Source organism: Heterocephalus glaber, unplaced genomic scaffold (assembly GCF_053883595.1).
Source record: "Heterocephalus glaber isolate CG9 unplaced genomic scaffold, H.glaber_assembly_v1.0 deba00001586, whole genome shotgun sequence".
Lineage (NCBI taxonomy): Eukaryota > Metazoa > Chordata > Mammalia > Rodentia > Bathyergidae > Heterocephalus > Heterocephalus glaber.
Window position 1 is genome coordinate 6,588,295 of NW_028258364.1, and position 18,185 is coordinate 6,606,479.

General features: G+C 34.5%; 1 protein-coding gene across 1 annotated transcript in view; it reads left to right on the plus strand.

The window, feature by feature from the left end:
- The window catches only part of Fat4 (FAT atypical cadherin 4), a 192,264-nt gene that overhangs the window by 127,095 nt on the left and 46,984 nt on the right, over positions 1-18,185 (plus strand). Inside the window, 1 exon segment of the mRNA XM_004854950.3 lies at positions 5,992-6,172. Coding sequence (XP_004855007.2) covers positions 5,992-6,172 — 181 coding nt within the window.

Here is an 18,185-nt window from a genome sequence, read left to right on the forward strand (position 1 = left end):
GAGAGAGAGAGAGAGAGAGAGAGAGAGAGAGAGAGAGAGAGAGAGAGAGAAAGTAGCTTCCTTATCCTTCCTTATTTAGGAGAGAAAGTTTCCAAAATCCCTTCTGGATACCTAAAGCCATATATATTATTTCAACTACTACATACACTGTTTTTTCTATACTTACATACACACCTATAATAAGCTTTATTTTATACATTACAGATCATAAATAATAATACAAATATAATTATAACAACATATAATAATAAAATTATTTACATTTTATTTCTGAAAGTTTTCAGTTAACATTTTCAGACCATGTTGACCATGAGTAATTAAAACTGCAGCTTGTCGGGGGAGGGTGTTACTGGCATTTGATGTGGATTTAATTTGTGCTAAAACAATGTTGATGCTTTCACTGTCACTAGTGAATACTTCATTTCTTCATATTTGAGCTTGGAACATGTTATTTCTTGAAAATTCTATTTTTTGTAAGGGATAACATAAAAATGTAATCTGCACAAAGTTTAAACTTTAATGGTTATTTCTTCTCATTTATTCTCTTATTATATACTGTGTATTTTCTGATGGAATAGTGTGCCTGAGACTTTTTCCCTTTTAGTCTTATTTTAAACTTCCTCAAACCCTATTTTGATAAATTTGAGCTTATTAAGCCACTGCCAAGGTGGTACTATTTAATCATTTCCCTAATGCCAGAGTGTAAAATGTAACTCAGGCAATGCCTAAAATTACCTGTGGCATCTAAACAGTCTCTCTGTGTGTATGTTTATGTGTGTGCCTATGGATGTTTGTGAACATACATGATTTGTTTTTAGGTAACACTAGAAAATGTCAGAGTACTATGTGTTTTCACTATGTCTAAAAATATAAGAAGGTTCTTATAATTTACCCACATTAATTGTATATGTATACATGTATGTGTATTTACAGATATGTACATACATAATACATATTGCTTCGCAATTTACAATTTCTTTCATTGTTTGGCTGCTAATTGTAATTAGACTTTTGAATATATTGTACAAGATCTGATAAAAATGTGAATTTTGAAATCTAAAATATTACAGTACAAGACACATTGACATTAATCTTCTTCAAGTTGCTCCCCTTTGCTTCAAACACACTCTTCCATCCATCTTGCCACTTTCTGAAGCAGTCCTGGAACTACTTTTCCTGAATGTGTTTAGTTGTACTATTGTGCCTGCCTCAATGTCCTGAATGGATTCAAAGCATTTACCTTTCATGGTCACTGGGGAAGAAGCAGGAGTTGCATGGTACCAATCCAGTGAATAAGTCAGATGAGGATACACTATAAAGTTTTTATTTGACAGAAATTGCCTTAAATATTTTGAATTGATTCAGAATATCAAGGCAGTCACAAAAAGACCCTCATGAAAGATGAATTCTAGAACTGCTTCAGAAATTGGTAAGAGTGATGAGATAGGTGTGTCTGAAGCATGCACAAGTATTTTGAGAAGAGCTGAGGGCAATGTATCTTTTATTTTAATATATATTCTTAATTTTAAACATTCACCATATAATTTGATCATATCTTTTAATTCTGACTTCTTCTGACTTTAATTCTGAAATGCCCACTGTACTGTCAGTACCTGTATAATTACAAAGTTCTAAACTGAATTATTCATTAAGCTCAAATATAACTTAATAATAAGGATAACAATATAAAGTAAAACATGTTAATAAAAGTATCATAGTTTTATTTGAGCTTAATGAATTGGAAAAGATTTTATTAAGAATTTAGAACTGCTGTCTACTCTAGCTGAATATATAAATTCTTTTTTTGAAAATTAAACAGTAATGCCTTTTTCACGAAATCTGTATACTAAATGAGTAATGCATATATAACATGCTCATATGGATCTGATATTTAATATGTGCTTAATAATATACATTCAATTTATGCATAAATATATGGCTTAGTTTCAGAGTAATTATAGTTTTAAGTTTGTATGTACTAATGTTAAAGATCTTTGATAATTTGCAAGACAAAACAACCGTTAATGTAGTTGAGGATATCATTTTTGAGCCAGCAGAAAGGTAGGGATTGAAAATAAAGGTCATAGTAAACACTGTGTAATACTTTAAGCTTTTCTTTTTCGCTGCTGAGGATTGAACCTAGGCCCTCATACATGCTAGAAAGTACTCTACCACTGAGCTGCATCTCCTGCTCGCTACAGCACTTTAGATGGCACATACCCATAAAAATGGTGGGAAGCAGGAATACAAGAATCCTAGCTGATTCTTCACAAATTAAAAGGAAGAGTTAATCAAAACAAACAAATACAGGAAAACAACCACAAAAACATGGATTTGTTTTTAATACATTAGAGGAAATTCCATGATCTCAGGTGGCCAAGAACTGAGGAACTGTGTCCATCATCTGGCAAAAAAAGTTTAAATATGACTTACTTGAGGTCAGGAAACATTCCATTTCTCTCCTTTGATTTCATCTATCTGCCTGTAGTTGAGAAGTAATGACTTCTGAACTCATACTTTCTATGCTCAAACAAAATCTTGGAGTGACCTAGAGATTTAGTAAGACACTTTCCCAAGAATAAAAGTTAAGAATTTTGGAGACAGAATCTGGGGTTAGTTAAATCTTGTTAAAAGACTGGAAATTTAGAACAAAATTTCTGTAAGATTTTTTCTTTAAAATTGAAATATTTATAATATTAACAAGTCTTCTGTGCTCATGTCTTGGGGCAAGACAGTAGCAGAAATTGTGCCTTACCTTCTATTTGTTCTTAAGGCAGGAAGGAAAAAATAATGAGAAGGGAACTTCAAATGATTATAAAATGAGCTGAGACAGATAATAGGGGGAGAAAAGGGGATTCTGGAGGAAGATTTCACCTGAGCAAGGACCACATGAATGTAAGATCATTTGCAGGACCACTTCTCAAACCAGGATTATCTAAATTGTCTGGAAAAGTGAGACAATCTTTGGTACAGACTACTGAGATTGAATTTGCTGAATGTTTTCCTGTGTAAATGATTTTTTTCCTGTTTACTCACTAACTCAGAAAATGTGTCAGCAACAGTATGTAGTTTGCAAAGAAATCACATGGTCCTGACCCAATGATTTAGTCATCGTTTTTTGTGTGGTTTTCCACTTGGGTATCACCAGACACTTTAGAACACCAAAGATAGAACCTTTGCTTGCTTGTCTCTGGGCCATTTCTTAACAAGTTTCAGTGCTGTGGACTAGGGAGCAATGCACATATCAGAAGTACTCAGATCTTCCTTAAAATCTCACTGTAAATTTTAAAATTTTGCATTTGAAAATTTCCAATTGAAGTTATTGTCATCAAAGGTGGGAATTCTTTTGAGAAGTAAATGTCTTTTATTTATACTATAAAAGAATCATTAAGATGAATTGTAGTTTAAAATGTTCTCAATCATATTATCATAGGATAAATTGATGTATATATATGAAGGGAAAAATCTGAAAGCTAAAAATACATAAATCTATTAAATTAACATAAGCTTGAATATGTCATTCTCTTATTTTTCTTTCTAAAACAACTATAATAACAATAAAGAGCAATGCAGAGCACATTTTAACTGTGTGCTTCTTGTTATCCTATGCCTAGTACGTTCCCCTCACTACTTCTTTTGAGATGGATTCTGTTCTTACTTTTCTTATTCCATTTTACATGTGGAGACTGATATTTAGTGAGTAGACTAAGATATCAATAATACATTAAGAGGACCTTCACTTTCCCATACCCTCTGCCTCTGGGACTGTGATTTGCTTATCCTCTCTCTCCATCATATATACACTCTCCTTCCCATGACACCTTCTTTTCACCACACAAATACATAGACATACTCTAGCTAAATGGAAAACAGCTAGAGTTCCTCCCAGTTGGGCCTTTCCTCCATCTCATGGCTTGGTTTGTTCTCGAATCCCAGTGACAGCACTGACCAGAATCCCAGAGCATCCCACCAAGCAGCCTTTCCAAGTACAATACCTTATGGCTGTTCACTGGGAAGCACTCCAGCTTACCTTGCGCATATCAGAACTTGGCTTCATTTCTCACTAGCTCTATGGCTTTACAAAAGTTACCAACCTTCAGTTTACCAAACTTCAGTTTATTCATATATAAAATAGGAATGTCAGAAGTAGTAATCTAAAAAGACTGAATAAAATCTACACAAATTTAAACACATGTATATACACTATACCTGAGGATTCAATAGCCATTTGCTTTTAGTAATATCACTATGTTGTATGACATTTTAAAAAGCTTTATTTTGATATGTTTCTCCAGAATATAATAATTCTCTATATATTTTTGGAATATGTATGTGGCATGTGTGAAATATTGATAGTCTAGTCTTACCATCATTTACACTAAAAGCTTTTAAAAGGTGATTACCTAATTTTTAAAATCCTTTAGTGAATTATAGATGATATAACCAATGGAACAAGGGCTTTCTTTCATGTAATGTAAAATCAAACACTAATAGATAAGATTTCAATAGTCATAAATTTTAAAATACTGTATATTAATGTGAAAGAACTTCTTAATATAAACTATCTAATATGTATATAATAATTAGCATGCAGCCTAAATTTAATTGATAAGTATCTAGAAGGTATCATGAAGTCTCATGTTCCTTACAGTGTCTCCTTCACGTAGTTACTCACATTTATTCATCTGACATAAAATTTTAACTTTCTGTATTGAAAATAAAAATGACAGATCACCTAAGCCATTGTTTTTTGTACTTTTATAGTCTCCACATTTTGTTTCTTATATATCTAAGCATAAAAAGTGATTGGTACTATGCCATCAGTAATTACAATCTATGATCATAGAAAAAAGTTTAAATGGTAAAAAATATCAACAAATCACAAGATTATTAGAAAAACTAATAAAGAAAGGTTGTAGATCTCAATACACAACTTTCTAATAATAAAGTTGTTCTATAAATGTTTTACAGATTTAGAGAATACTGAGTGACAGATATAAGTAGGATTTAAACTTCTTAGAAGGAGAAATTACTTTCGGGGAGAAAAATAAATATCTTAAAAAGAAAAAGGAAATATCTGGGTCTTCAGTGTACTTTATATCAATGAAGTTGAATGGACCTCCATTGTTTTTATTTAGAAGAGTTAAAGTCTGAAAAAAAATGGTTTTGAAAACACAACAAAGGAGATGATTTTCCTTTCAGTTATGAGGACAACCCACAGAATTCTAACCAAAGATGGCATCTGCCCTTCACCACAAAATGAGTCTGTTAGCTTTGTGTAATACACATAGTGCATTCCAACTTTTGTTAAATGTAGGGTTCTAACTGAATGTTGATAACAGAGCTGAAGCAAAAATAAAAAAATTATTTTACATTATATTAAATAGATGCAACTAAAATGATTTTATGTTAGCTCATTAGTATAAAGTTAGTGGAAAATCATAGTTTTGAGACATAATTTTAAATTTTTTTATAAGAAAGTATTGATTGCTATGGACAAGTGGATTTATATATATCAGAGACTCTATTGGAATTTTTGATAGCAACAGTGATAGTCTCAAATAGAAATAGCAGTTTTAATACTGCCTGGTTAGTTGGCCAACTATTCCATGCTGTGGGTTGCTCCAAATCTGGTTTGTACTATTTTAATGTAATTTCAGATAAATTACCAGTAGTGTCTCTTTTGTGGTATTTAAATGATATTGTTGTGCTCTACATTGTCAAATCAGCACCTTTAAAATAAAATAAGACAGTGGCATATGCCCATTGTGTAGAATCAGTAGGAAAGAATTCAAATTCTAGGTCATCAATGAAAATAATTTTCTTGGTACAAAATCAAAAAATCACTCAGTTGCTTCTTTTATGTGTTAAGAAATTATGTTTTGATATTTTCTAAATTCTCTCCTGTAATTCTGTCTATGGCTGATTCCTGTTAATTTTTTTTTATTTTGTAAATTATAAGCATTAAACTTGATTTTCTTTTCTCTCTAGGATTCCCTGCCTTGACTGGAACAGGAACAGTCAATGTCATAGTAGATGATGTCAATGACAACGTCCCCACCTTTGCCAGTAAAATGTATTTCACAACAATTCCTGAAGATGCACCAACTGGAACAGATGTCTTATTGGTAAATGCCTCAGATGCTGATGCTTCAACAAATGCAGTTATAAGGTCAGTACTTTTAACTATGCAAATGATGCCTTCAACGTTAATCTTTGAAATAAATGAATGTGATGTATAGTTGCACTGGAAATTTCATATTAACACATAGTACTATTCCTGTTAGCTATTCCTAACTTGATTAAAACTCTAACAATTTTGCTTTAAATTTTTGTTTATTAATTTTATTTATATTTTTGTAACTTATTATTGTGTAGTTCAGGTAAACAGTGGGTGGTCCTGCTTAACGTAGTTGGCTGGTGTTGCTCAGTGCTATTTACCAGGTGTCTGGAATGGGTAGAGATCCAATAGGGGGTCCCATGTCTGGTGCTTCAGCAGAGATGTGGCCTGGTCTCCTCTTTCCTTGTGTAGTCTCAGGACTTCATGATATGGTTCTTTAACAGAGTAGTTGAGTTTTTACATGGTGTCCATGGGCTCCAAGAACCTGTGCTGAAAGCTGCCTGTTCTCTTAAATATCAGGCACAGAGGTAGCAAAACATCATCTCTACAATGCTCTGTTGATCAAAGCAGCCATGGCCAGCCCAGATTCACTGGGAGGAGAAATGCATGCCAACTCTGATGAAAGGAATGTCAAAGAATTTTGGCCATTTTTAACCCTCCACTAACCTCAGTAAGAATATTCAGTGTAATTTATTTGTGCAAAAGTTTATTTTTCTCTTCTTAAATCCTTTTAATATGAAAGGAAATATGGAAGTTTGTTCCAATAATGTGAAAAGAGTTGAGTTTATTTAGCTTATCCTCTTCTTCTATGCTCATTCTAAACTTGAAAAAAAAGATTTCCAAATGTTCTAGAGAAAGCCCCAAGACAAGTATTTTTGCACAGCGCACAACCCCTCTGTAGGTTGGTGTTATTTAAGTTAGAGTTGGTGAGCCAGCAAGAAAAGTAAAGGGTCAGGAGACAAAATTTTTGCAGGTCAAAGGAATTATTAGTAAAATCTAGCATATATATTCATAAAATGATGATTTGACTAATGACTTATTTTGTTGTTAGTAATTTCCTTTTAACAAAAGCATTTTGGGAAATTGGCTTTAATTCATCTCTTCCTATTGGCAGAGATGATTGGGTAAAGGTAGGACAAGCCAAAGGCATTTTTAAAAATTCAGTAAATGGGAGGTGAGCCTCTTGGGCGGCTGTATCACTGACCCAGAGCACTGAGGAGGTGAGCCGCTAGGGCACCAGTAACCCCCCCCACCCCCGCCAGTTGTGCCAAGCCATTATCTGGATCCACACCACAGAGTTGCAGGGGTCATAAAGGACTTTATTTTGAGTTTGAGAAGATAGAGTAGAAGTGAACAATGGAAAGAGGGCCTCTCTGAGGCCCCTTGATGAAAATTAAAGCCCACTGGAAAAGTGAAGAAAATCTCTGCAATAAAGGCACACCAGACCACCTTAGTTGGGGGAGCAGTGGGGTGGACCAGAGCAGCACAGCTGCAAGCAGATCCCAGTCAGGGCTCCGCCAGAGGTTGGGGCACAATGGCCCAAGCCAAGGGCCCACCTGAAAAAGAGCTGCACAGGCACACAAGCAAAGCCAGAGGTTCGTCCTGATACCATTTGGTAAGTGTGCGAGACCCTAGCCAGAACCTCACACAACAGGAACTGGGGTGCACAGCTCCTAACCAAGGTCTTCCCAGGCAACACCTACATAGGGGCCCTAGCCAGAGGCACACCTAGTTATCATTCCAAGTGTGCACAGGCCCCAGCCAGAAGCCCACCGAGATAAGAGGTCAGCTCAGGGATCCAGAAAGCCACCTTTCTGAACCCAGGAATTAGCATACTGGTGAGCACCAGAGAAAAGGCTGGTCTGTGGCTTGCTGAGAATTGAAGACCACTGAGTGAGCAAAAAGTTGCCTCGACGAAGGCACAGCAGACTGCACCTGTTGAAATGAGAAGACACAAAAACAAGTCTCAAAACCAGACTTCCAGATCACCTAAGGCAACCACAAAGGGAAATGAGATAGAACACTCTGATACTCAACCACCTGGACTCCCTGAACTGGCAACAAAAGAGGATATGGAAAAAATGAAATCAGAAATAATTTCTCACATAACAGCAGAGATTGTGCCCATAGTGCAAGACATGATTAATAAATCTAGAGCAGACACAGATAAAAAAATCGAGGAGCTGAGGAACATGATGGCATCCTAACATAGGAAACAAATGGAATCCATAAAACAAATGCAAACAGATTTCCAGGAGATTTAAAACTCTATTGAAAGTTTATGCAGCAGAATGAGCCAATGTGAGGACAGAATTTCAGATATAGAAGATAAGATTTCAATTAGTGACCAGGAAAAGAAAAGTTTCTTTAAAATAGTAAAGGACCATGAGAAATCAATCCAGCATCTACTAGACAATGCAAAGAAGAATAGCATAAGACTGATCAAAGTCAATGAAGAAACAGGAGAGAGTGCAGACAACGTAAAAAAAAACTGTTCACAGAAGTTATGGCAAAAAACTACTCAAGCAGGGGAAAAGAACTTCACATACAGATAAGTGAGGCATATAGGACTCCAACTAGCCATGAACAAGAAACAATCTACACATAGGCATATAACAGTTAAGATTCCAGAAACCCAACAGAAGAACAAAATTCTATAAGCAGTGAGAGAAAAGAAACAAATCACATACAAAGGAAAAGCCATCAGAATCACAACACAAACCCTCAAGGCAAGAAGAGCTTGGAGTGAAGTTTTGCAAGCCCTGAAGGAAAACAGCCTCCAACCCAGATTGATGTACCCTGAAAAACTATTTTTCAAAATCAATGGAGAAATAAGATACTTTCATGACAAAGAGCACCTTAGGAACTTCATGAATACCAAACCAGGACTCAAAAAAATTTTAGACAATATCCTAGAAAAAGACAATGAGGATCACAACCCCAGGAAGCCCAGCAGAATGACTCCTTTGGGTACTACAAGAAATTAAATGCAAAGGGGGAGAATCCAAAAAAAGAAAAAGTCATGACAATGATAAATCAATATGTATCAGTTATAACTATCAATGTTAATGGTCTCAATTAACCAATCAAAAGAAATAGACTGGCAGAATGGGTCAAGATGCAAGATCCAACAATATGCTGCATACAAGAAACACACATAATTCAAAAAGAAACTCATAGACTGAAAGTTAAAGGGTGGAAAACAATACTCCATGCAACAGGAACCCCCAAAAAGCAGGAGTAGCTAACCTCTTTGCAGCTCAAGTGGATTTCAAACCAAAATCTGAAACACTTCTTGTCTCAAGAATTTCAGGTAAGGGACAGTCAACCTGTATGTACAAATCTAATGTGAACATGTGTTTTCATTTCTCTTAAGTAAAAACAAGAACAGAACTGTTGGTTCTTAACAGTAATACAAGAAATTTCTATATTGTTTTCCAAAATGGTTTTATCATTTTACATTCACATTAGCAGTATTAGAAAGTTCTAACTGGTTCACACCTAAGCTGACATTTGTTCTTTTAAAACTTTTAAGTTAATCTGCCTAATTAGTGTATAATATGATCTTGTTATTGTACTGATTAGTATTTTTCTGATTCTAGTGTTGCATACCTTTCTTTGTGCTGTACTGGCTATTTATCATCTTCTTGTGTCTACTTTTTAATTGGGTTGTCTATTAATGAGCTCTAAGAGTTCTTTATATATTCTGGTCATAGGTTATATGTATTATAAATATGTTCTGGTTAAGGACTATTTGTAATTTTCTTAATGATATCTTTTAAATTTCTAAATTTTGATGGAATCTCATTTATCAATTTTTTCTTTTATACATCATGTTTTTTGTATCCTGGGAAATTCTTGTTTACCCTAAATTCATAAACATTTTCCCCTATAATTTCTTCTTAAAGTTTTACGGTTTTAGTCTTTCATATTTAGGCTCATAGATCCTTTCAAATTATTTTTATATATGGAAATAAAGGGTTGAGGATAATTTTTTACATAAGGGTACCAGGTCTCTAGTACCATTTGTTGAAAACATTGTCTTTTCCTCTGCTCTTGAGTTTATGTTCTATAAAATGTTAATGATAAATAATCTTTCAAAAATCAGTGGACCATATATGTGCAGTTGTATTTCTAGATCCTTTGCTTTATTCTATTGATCTATATGTCTTTCCTTTCGCCAATATTGCCTTGATTACTGCAGCTTTAGAAGAAGTCTTAAAATTAGGTAATAAATGACTTCCAACACTGTTATTTTTTCTTCTTCTTACTTTTCCAGGTCCTTCGTACTCCTACATAAATTTTAAATTTCAATAGCCAATTCTTCATTTATAGAAAATGTACATAGACCTGAATTTTTATTTATAGGTTGTGTTTTCTAATCCTGCTAAATTTTAATACAAGTTCTAGGGGCTTCTAGAGATTACTTAGTATTTTCTTTGTAGATGATCATTTCATCCACATATAAAGATTTTACTTCTACCTCGCCAGTCTTATGCTATTTCAAAGTTTAATGGTCAGATGAAGAGCAGGCATATCTACCCTTGATCCCCACCTTAAGGAGAAAGCATTTTATCTTTTCCATTCATATAAGGTGCTTTGCTGGCAGTATGGAGTACATGTCTTTTATCTGTTGAGAAGGTTCTGTTCTACTTCTAGTCTCCTGATAGCTTTTACCATGAACAGCTGTAGAATTTAGTCCAATACTTTTCCTGCAACTACTGACAGGGTCATATGGCTTTTTCCTTTCCTCTGTTAAAATGATGACTTATGGGGGTGGATCTTCCAGTGCTGAACCAACAATGCCATCCCTATAATAAAACCACTTACTACATACTGCCAAATCTAATTTCTAATAGTTTTTGTTAAATAAATTTTTATTTATGTTCTTACATTTTTCTTCTATTATCTTTATCCAGTTTTAGTATTAGCACAATGTTGATTTCCTAAAATGAGGGGAGAAGTGTTCCTTCTTTTTTCTGCTTTAAATGTTTGATATAATTCATCAGTTAAAATGTATATGAGCCTGTTGTTGTCATATAGGTAGGTTTTCAAGCTAGGAATATATTTTAATAGGTGCTATTCAAGTTTTATATCTCTTCCAGATTCAGTTTCATGAATTTGTCTTCCAAGATACTTCATAGAAGTTGTTAAATTTATTTCAAAAAAGATTTTTGTAATGTGCTTTCTATATCCTTTTAAATTCTGTAAAACCTGTGGTAATGTCCTCTAAATCTTGATAATATAATTTTTAAAAATGTATAATTGATATTGTGTAATAGGAAGAAAAGGTCTAAAGGAGTAGGGGAAATGAAAGGGGTAGGGGAAAGGAAAGAAGGGAAAAGAAAAAATATGAGAAAAGGAAAAAAATGGAAACAAAGGCTTTGCAAATAGGAAAGGGTGAAGGGGGTGAAGAGGAGAGGGCAAAGGAAGTGGAAAAAATAAAAACCAAGATACATCATGTAAAGGTACAAGATCCCAATGATGGATGTAACTGTATTTTATACCTAAAATGTACCAATAAATTTAATGGAAAAAATTCAATAAACACTTAGTGTGCTGCTGATATGAGTGTCTCAAGCTGGACAAATCCCTGTTCTCTTTGAGTTTTTATGATTTTTAGGTAGAAAATTACATATACGTAAATAAGATTATTTCCTATAATGATAGCAGCCTTTAGGCTTTTAGATTTGATTTTTATAAATGGTGTCTTAGTCTATTGGTGTTCCTATACTAAAATACCTAAGACTAGGTAATTTATAAACAGTAAAAGTTATTGCTCAGATTTATTGAGGCTATCAGTGTGCTTAAAATCTTGGTTTCTAGAGAGAACATCTTCTGAGGTGCTACATCCTTAAGAGGAAATGAAGGCAGTGTCCACACTTGGTGGAGGAGCCTGTGTATAAGGGATCTTATTTCATCCATGAAAACTCTGTCTTTATGACTCAGTCACTTCCTAAAGATTCACCTCTTAATATTATCACATTGGCCATTGAGTTTCAATAATTAAGGAGAATGAATTTGAAGGGAATCTTTAAGAACATAGCAGATGGCCTCTATAAGGAGGCAACCTATAGGTCAGATGTAATAGACAGTGGGATGGAAACAAGCTTGATGTTATCATCTAAAAGTTCAGTGTGGCTGGACCAGAATGGGAAAAGGGATACAGAGGTAGGTAAGGACCAGATCATACAGGCCGTTTAAAGGCTCTTTGGTTATGCTAAGGGATTAGGAGTTTTGAATTTATTTTTAAGTGGGAAATTATAAGAATATTTCTAAGTCTAGGACTGACACAAAGTTTCTATATTTGGATATGGATGAGGCACAACTCATCCATAAAGTTGAACTTGACAGAGAGATAAGAAGTAAGCCACTTAAGCACTAATTACTCTAGTAATTCAAACATGACATAGAGTGACCTTATACTTAAGTAGAGAAAACAAAATTGAGGGAATACATTTAGAACATAGATTGGATATCAGAAATGAATCATCTACTATGGATGTTTTGACTTGAGCATCTTGACAGACTGAAGTAGGTACATCTAGAGGACAAACAAGTTTGGGGGAATAAGGTTACATTCGTGCATACTTTGAAGTGACTATTAGTTATTCATAAGAAATATTCCCTAGGAAGTTAGAGCTCATCCTATGGACCTCAGGGTTGGAGTGAGTGCTGGATTTAGAGCCTTGGGAGTTGCCAGTATACAGAAGACATTTAGAACCGAAGAGCTGAATGTGGATACTGTAGAGAGAGAATAGCAAAAGAAAGAAATAAGAGCAAGAACTGGTTATTGGGAATCTTCAGTGGTAACTCACCAAGGCAGTTAAGAAGGTCTGGTCCGAGATGCAGGGGGAAATTTGGGACACAGTGGATGCTTTTGTCCATTGGATACAGAATGGATGCTTGCAAAATGACAGAAAACAGAACACACACTTTTTTGCAGAAGACTAGGACCTACTTCCAAGAGAAGAGTTAAATTCCTAAAGACTTATAGAGACCAATCATTGAGGATTAGGGACATTTCAGTCAGAGCTTTATGCCTCTTTAGGTCATCATGCTAGCATCACTCTGAGAGTGGTGGGTACAACTGAACTACTTGTTTGTGAACCTCAAAAGACTAATAAACACCCCATCCTTCACTTGTGCTACACCAAGTGGTAAAAATGAGATCCTTAGCCTCAGATTTAGTACAGTGTCTTCTGTTTAGCATTACAGTAGAGCCATGTTAATCAAGCTATCTGTAACTGAATCCTGACTCTATTTATTACTAATTGCAAAGTAGGAGGATATTAGCAAACATTTATAGACAATTTTTTTCATCAGTGAACTAGCTATACTAATAGTACATCTAACTTTATAGAGGATAAATTAAAAAATGAACTACTTACAAGAACATCTGGAATAAAATATGCTTGGTATATGTCAGTGCATCTTGTTCTAATCCATGCAAAGCACTTAGCCCCCTATCTGACATTTGCTAGTGCTTATTGAATGAGAAAATGAGTTTGGGAGATGCCTAGCCATTAAAATGTTATAATCTAATCTTTTATAATTCTTCATGTAGGGGAAACTTTTTGAAGATAATGTTTACATTCTTGATGTGAAGCTGAATGTTTACAAAACCAATCTCATCATCCTTTGTCCATTCATTTATTGCTAGAATGAATAAATGCTATAGTGACATTCTGTTTTCTTCTATTGTATGTGGAAAATTTATTGCAAAATACTATCCTATGCTTGTGAAGTATGGTAATGAGTGTAAAATTGGTCCAGAATATCTCGTTCATATTTTTAGAGTGTTTTATGAAATTTTAATGGTAGAACTGGTGTGATTAGTTTGGATTGATGGTGTATATTTTGATTGGTAGTTGGGTGGTTGCTTTTTAATTTTCCTTTAATTATCATATGACTAACTTTATGCTTGCATTTTTTATTATATCTATAAAACCTACATGTGAAAATCTTTAACTTATTATATGGATAGTTTTTAATCATGTACAAAATCACTATATAAACATAAATAAGATTAAAACAAAATTTTATAGCCTAAATCAGAACTATGTTTATAGATGTATACTTATAGTAGCCTAAACTGCATTTATTTTGGACAGATAGTCTTAATGGAATATGATATAATTTTACAGTACGTGTCAAGCCATTATTGCTATTCATGGAATCTAGGAAAGAAATCCACTCTATCTTCAGATTAAAAGAACAATTTTATTAATTCTTATATCATCTATGTAAGTTTTACTTTTTTAAGTTATTTCCTCAACCACTAATGAGATTTATAGTAGCAAAACTTTTTATGTGTCTTGTAATTTGTAATTTTCCAATATAAGCTAGCATGATGTTGTACACAGCAGCTAGTGCTTATTTATATTTTTATTTCTACTTATTTGTTTGAACTATGCATTTCTACACATCATGTATTTATTTTGAATTAGACATTTTATTTCAACTTTAACCTTTTACCCTCTATTAAATCAGCTTATGTTAATTTGTTGCCTTGGGCTAACTAGTTTATATCTTTGCTTCTCACCCACTCTGCAATGTAGTTTTTATAGAAATAAATTCCCTTTTCTCCCACCATTCAACTTGTAGTTATTTTAAATTATGACCCTAGAGAAACTTCCAAAACTATATCAACAGGGTCAGCAGTCTAAGCCAAATCCTTTAACCTGCGCTCACCTGTGTTCTTAATCTCATCTCACCCCCTCCCCCCACACCACCACTACCATGCTGAGAATCAAACACAGGGGCTTGCATATGCTAGCATTCTTCCACTGAGCTTCATTCCAACCCTCTTTACTTTTTATTTCAAGACAGGGTCTTACTAATTCTCTGCTAAATTGCCCAGGCTGGGCTCAAACTTGGCCAAAGCAGGCGTCTCAGATAATGGGGACTATATACATGCACCCTCCACACCTGACTCCTTCAAATCTTTAAGTCAACAGTTACTGCATTTTTCTGTTAAACTTCATTATCCTCCTTCCTGGGCCATTTCTGTGTGGATCGACATATGTTAGCCTATTTGCAGAAATGTTCAGAACACTTCATATTAATCTTGGCTCTTTTATTTGTCCACTGTAACTTATAGAAGTTATTTTCCTGTTTCAAAGGGTCAGTAATTGCAACAATGAAACTGGTGATCAGAAATTATATTTTACAGTTCATGAAAATTAAATTTTAACCCCTATTATATATTAAGCAATGTATATGGAATCTGTTAATATCTGTGGTACAACTTTAGAAGTAGACGTAGACAAAGAGGTTACTAAATTAATTTTAGGTTTTTTACTTTTATATTTATCTTATATATTTTAGTCTTAATGCCTTCTATTTTACACAGTATCTAGAAAATAATAGGGATAACAAATAAATACACTGAATGAACGATCTTCATATTCTTTTTTTTTTTTTTTTTGGTACCGGGGATCGAACTCCGGTCCTTGCGCTTGCTCAGCAGGCGGCGAAACCACTGAGCTAAATCCCCGGCCCTAATCTTCATATTCTTTAGTTACACAACATTCTTGAAAAAAGAGCTTCGTTACTTCAGTTTAATTTCTGGTCATTTATTTCTGAAAACCTTTCAATCTGAACTTCTGTTCTATTACTTACTAAAAAGGGCTCCACCAGAAGACTCTGATGAAATTTGTTAAATCCAATGACTTTTTCTAAGTCTTTCTATTCCTTATTCTCTTTAACTTTTACAATGTTTCCACTGTCATTCTTTCTACTTTCTTCTGTTCTATGTTTATATAAATGTTATTTCTTATTTCTCATCTTGTATTTCTGACCACACCTAAGTATCCATTTATGACTCCTCTTTTTTTCTCTATGAAATAATTCAAACATTCCCCACATTTTTCTCTTTTTTGTCTGAGAGAGAGACAGAGAGAGAGAGAGAGAGAGAGAGAGAGAGAGAGAGAGAGAACAATTTCCATGTCTATAATCATGAATTCTAAACAGAAAAGTGGTCCAGCTCTGACACATTTCTAGAGCTTCTCAATCATATACGTCTCTGGTAAATTTATTCTACCTAGAGGCTCTGCTGGCATCAGAATCTCAGTGTACCTGAAATTCTGAGCCCTTCTTGTTTCTCTTGTTGATTTTCTGCTTTCTTTCAACAGTATTGTCTTTCTTTGTCAGTCAGTACCTTGTGGTCAACAACCATTCTCTTCTTTAGTTAAGTAGTAAACACATTCTCCTGTCCTTTTCTAATGTCTCTGGCACCTTATTTTTTCTGTAACTCCTCCTGCCAAGAGGCTAGCTCAGTCCAGAACTACAACATGTGTGGACTATTACAATAAACATGTACTTCCTTGACTCTGGCTTCTAATCCCACCATTCTGTGTACTGCCCTACACTGTACGTGACCCTTGCTATTAAGCTCTCTACTAAATTGGAAGGATTTTAAGGGCACTAGGTCTCATATGAAGGTAATTTGTAATTTTACAAGTAATTTTATTACCTTATAAGAAGTTTATTTTACTCACAGAATGGGTAGAAGGAACAGTATGATCAGTGTAACTTGAGAAAAATCAACGAAATCCCCAAGTAATTAATAATTCTTAGAAAAATAAGTAGTTTATGAGCAAGTAAAGCATAAAATATGTTGTAGACAAAGAAGGTGACAGCTATGCAAAAGTAGGGCATTAGAGGAACAAAACCTTACAAAATGGGTACAGTAGATTGGGAATGGACCTTGCGTACCATATGAAGAAATTAAAATTTCTTTCTGCATCTTATGGAAGAAACAATGGAAGTATTTCGAGAAGGGCCTTAACAGGACCACTAGTTTATGTTTTACAGTGTTGCCTCTGTCAGAATTGTAGGAGCTGATCTGAAGGAGTCCAGGGCTGAGTCCATGCCTGAAAGGACAGTGGCCCTAACACGAACCAGCTTGAGCACTTATTGGCTCCTCTACAGAAGTGATTCTCCTTGCCTTTGAATCTTTCAACTTCCAATTTGCCCATGGCATGAAGCCCAGTTTTCATATTCTAGCTACTCCATAAATGGCCCCAGTGTCTTCCCAAGTTTATTCTGCACAAACTCACAAACATATGGCCAAAATTTCAGCCTCACCAGATCATTTTCTGCTCCTGGGAAAAGGATCAGAGCTCTGCCCAGCCTCATAGCTGTAGTCCAGTCATTCTACAGCCTAGACCAGGGCTAACCAAATTCCTGCCCCACAGGCCCGGCTTGGCTCTGTGCCTGCTTTTGTAAATAAGGTGCTATTGGAATGCGGCCATGCTCATTTGTGTCCTCACTGACTGTTGCCCCTTTCCCACTCCAGCAGGGGCCTGCATCCTGCAACAGTGACCTGTGACGTGTCAACTGAAAATACGTATTCACTTCCTGCACTTTTACAGAAAGGGCTTTAAACTACTCTTGAAAATGTTGTGTTTTCTCCCCTTTCCAACAATAATGTAAAATAGACAACCTTTTCAAAGTTATTTTAAACTTAAACTGCTACAGGAAGACTTAATTTTAGTCATTCCAGTCCATAGTGTTCTGTGTCTTCTATCCACCTAGCCTGGCTCTCAGCAGTGCCATGGAACTTTAACCTATTGGCTTGTTTTATGTTTGTTTTTCTATATATATGCTTCTTCCATTTAGGATGTGAGCTTGAAACTAGGTTGTTTTTACCTACTTATTGATGTCTGGTTTTTGGTTTGTATGTCCATTTAAATATCTGCATATATAGATAAAACATGGTAGAATATATATGTTATTATTTTATAATTATATAGTGCACATACACTATTATGTGTGTAAACCTAGACTTTTGAGTCCTTATCTTGTTCCAGTTACCTGTCATGTGCTTTTCATACAGAATTTTACTTAGTACTCAAAACTACCAGTTGAAAAAAGTATATATATAATCAATTTATGAACAAAAAATGAAGGCTTAGAAAAGTTCAGAGGTTCCAATAATCTAAGTGCAATTAGTCAAGTTAAATTCATATACAAGTGAACTATGTTCAAAACCCAGCCTCTTACTAAATGGTTTTATTTGCCCACTGTATAGCATAGTGCTGTATTTCCTTAATAAATC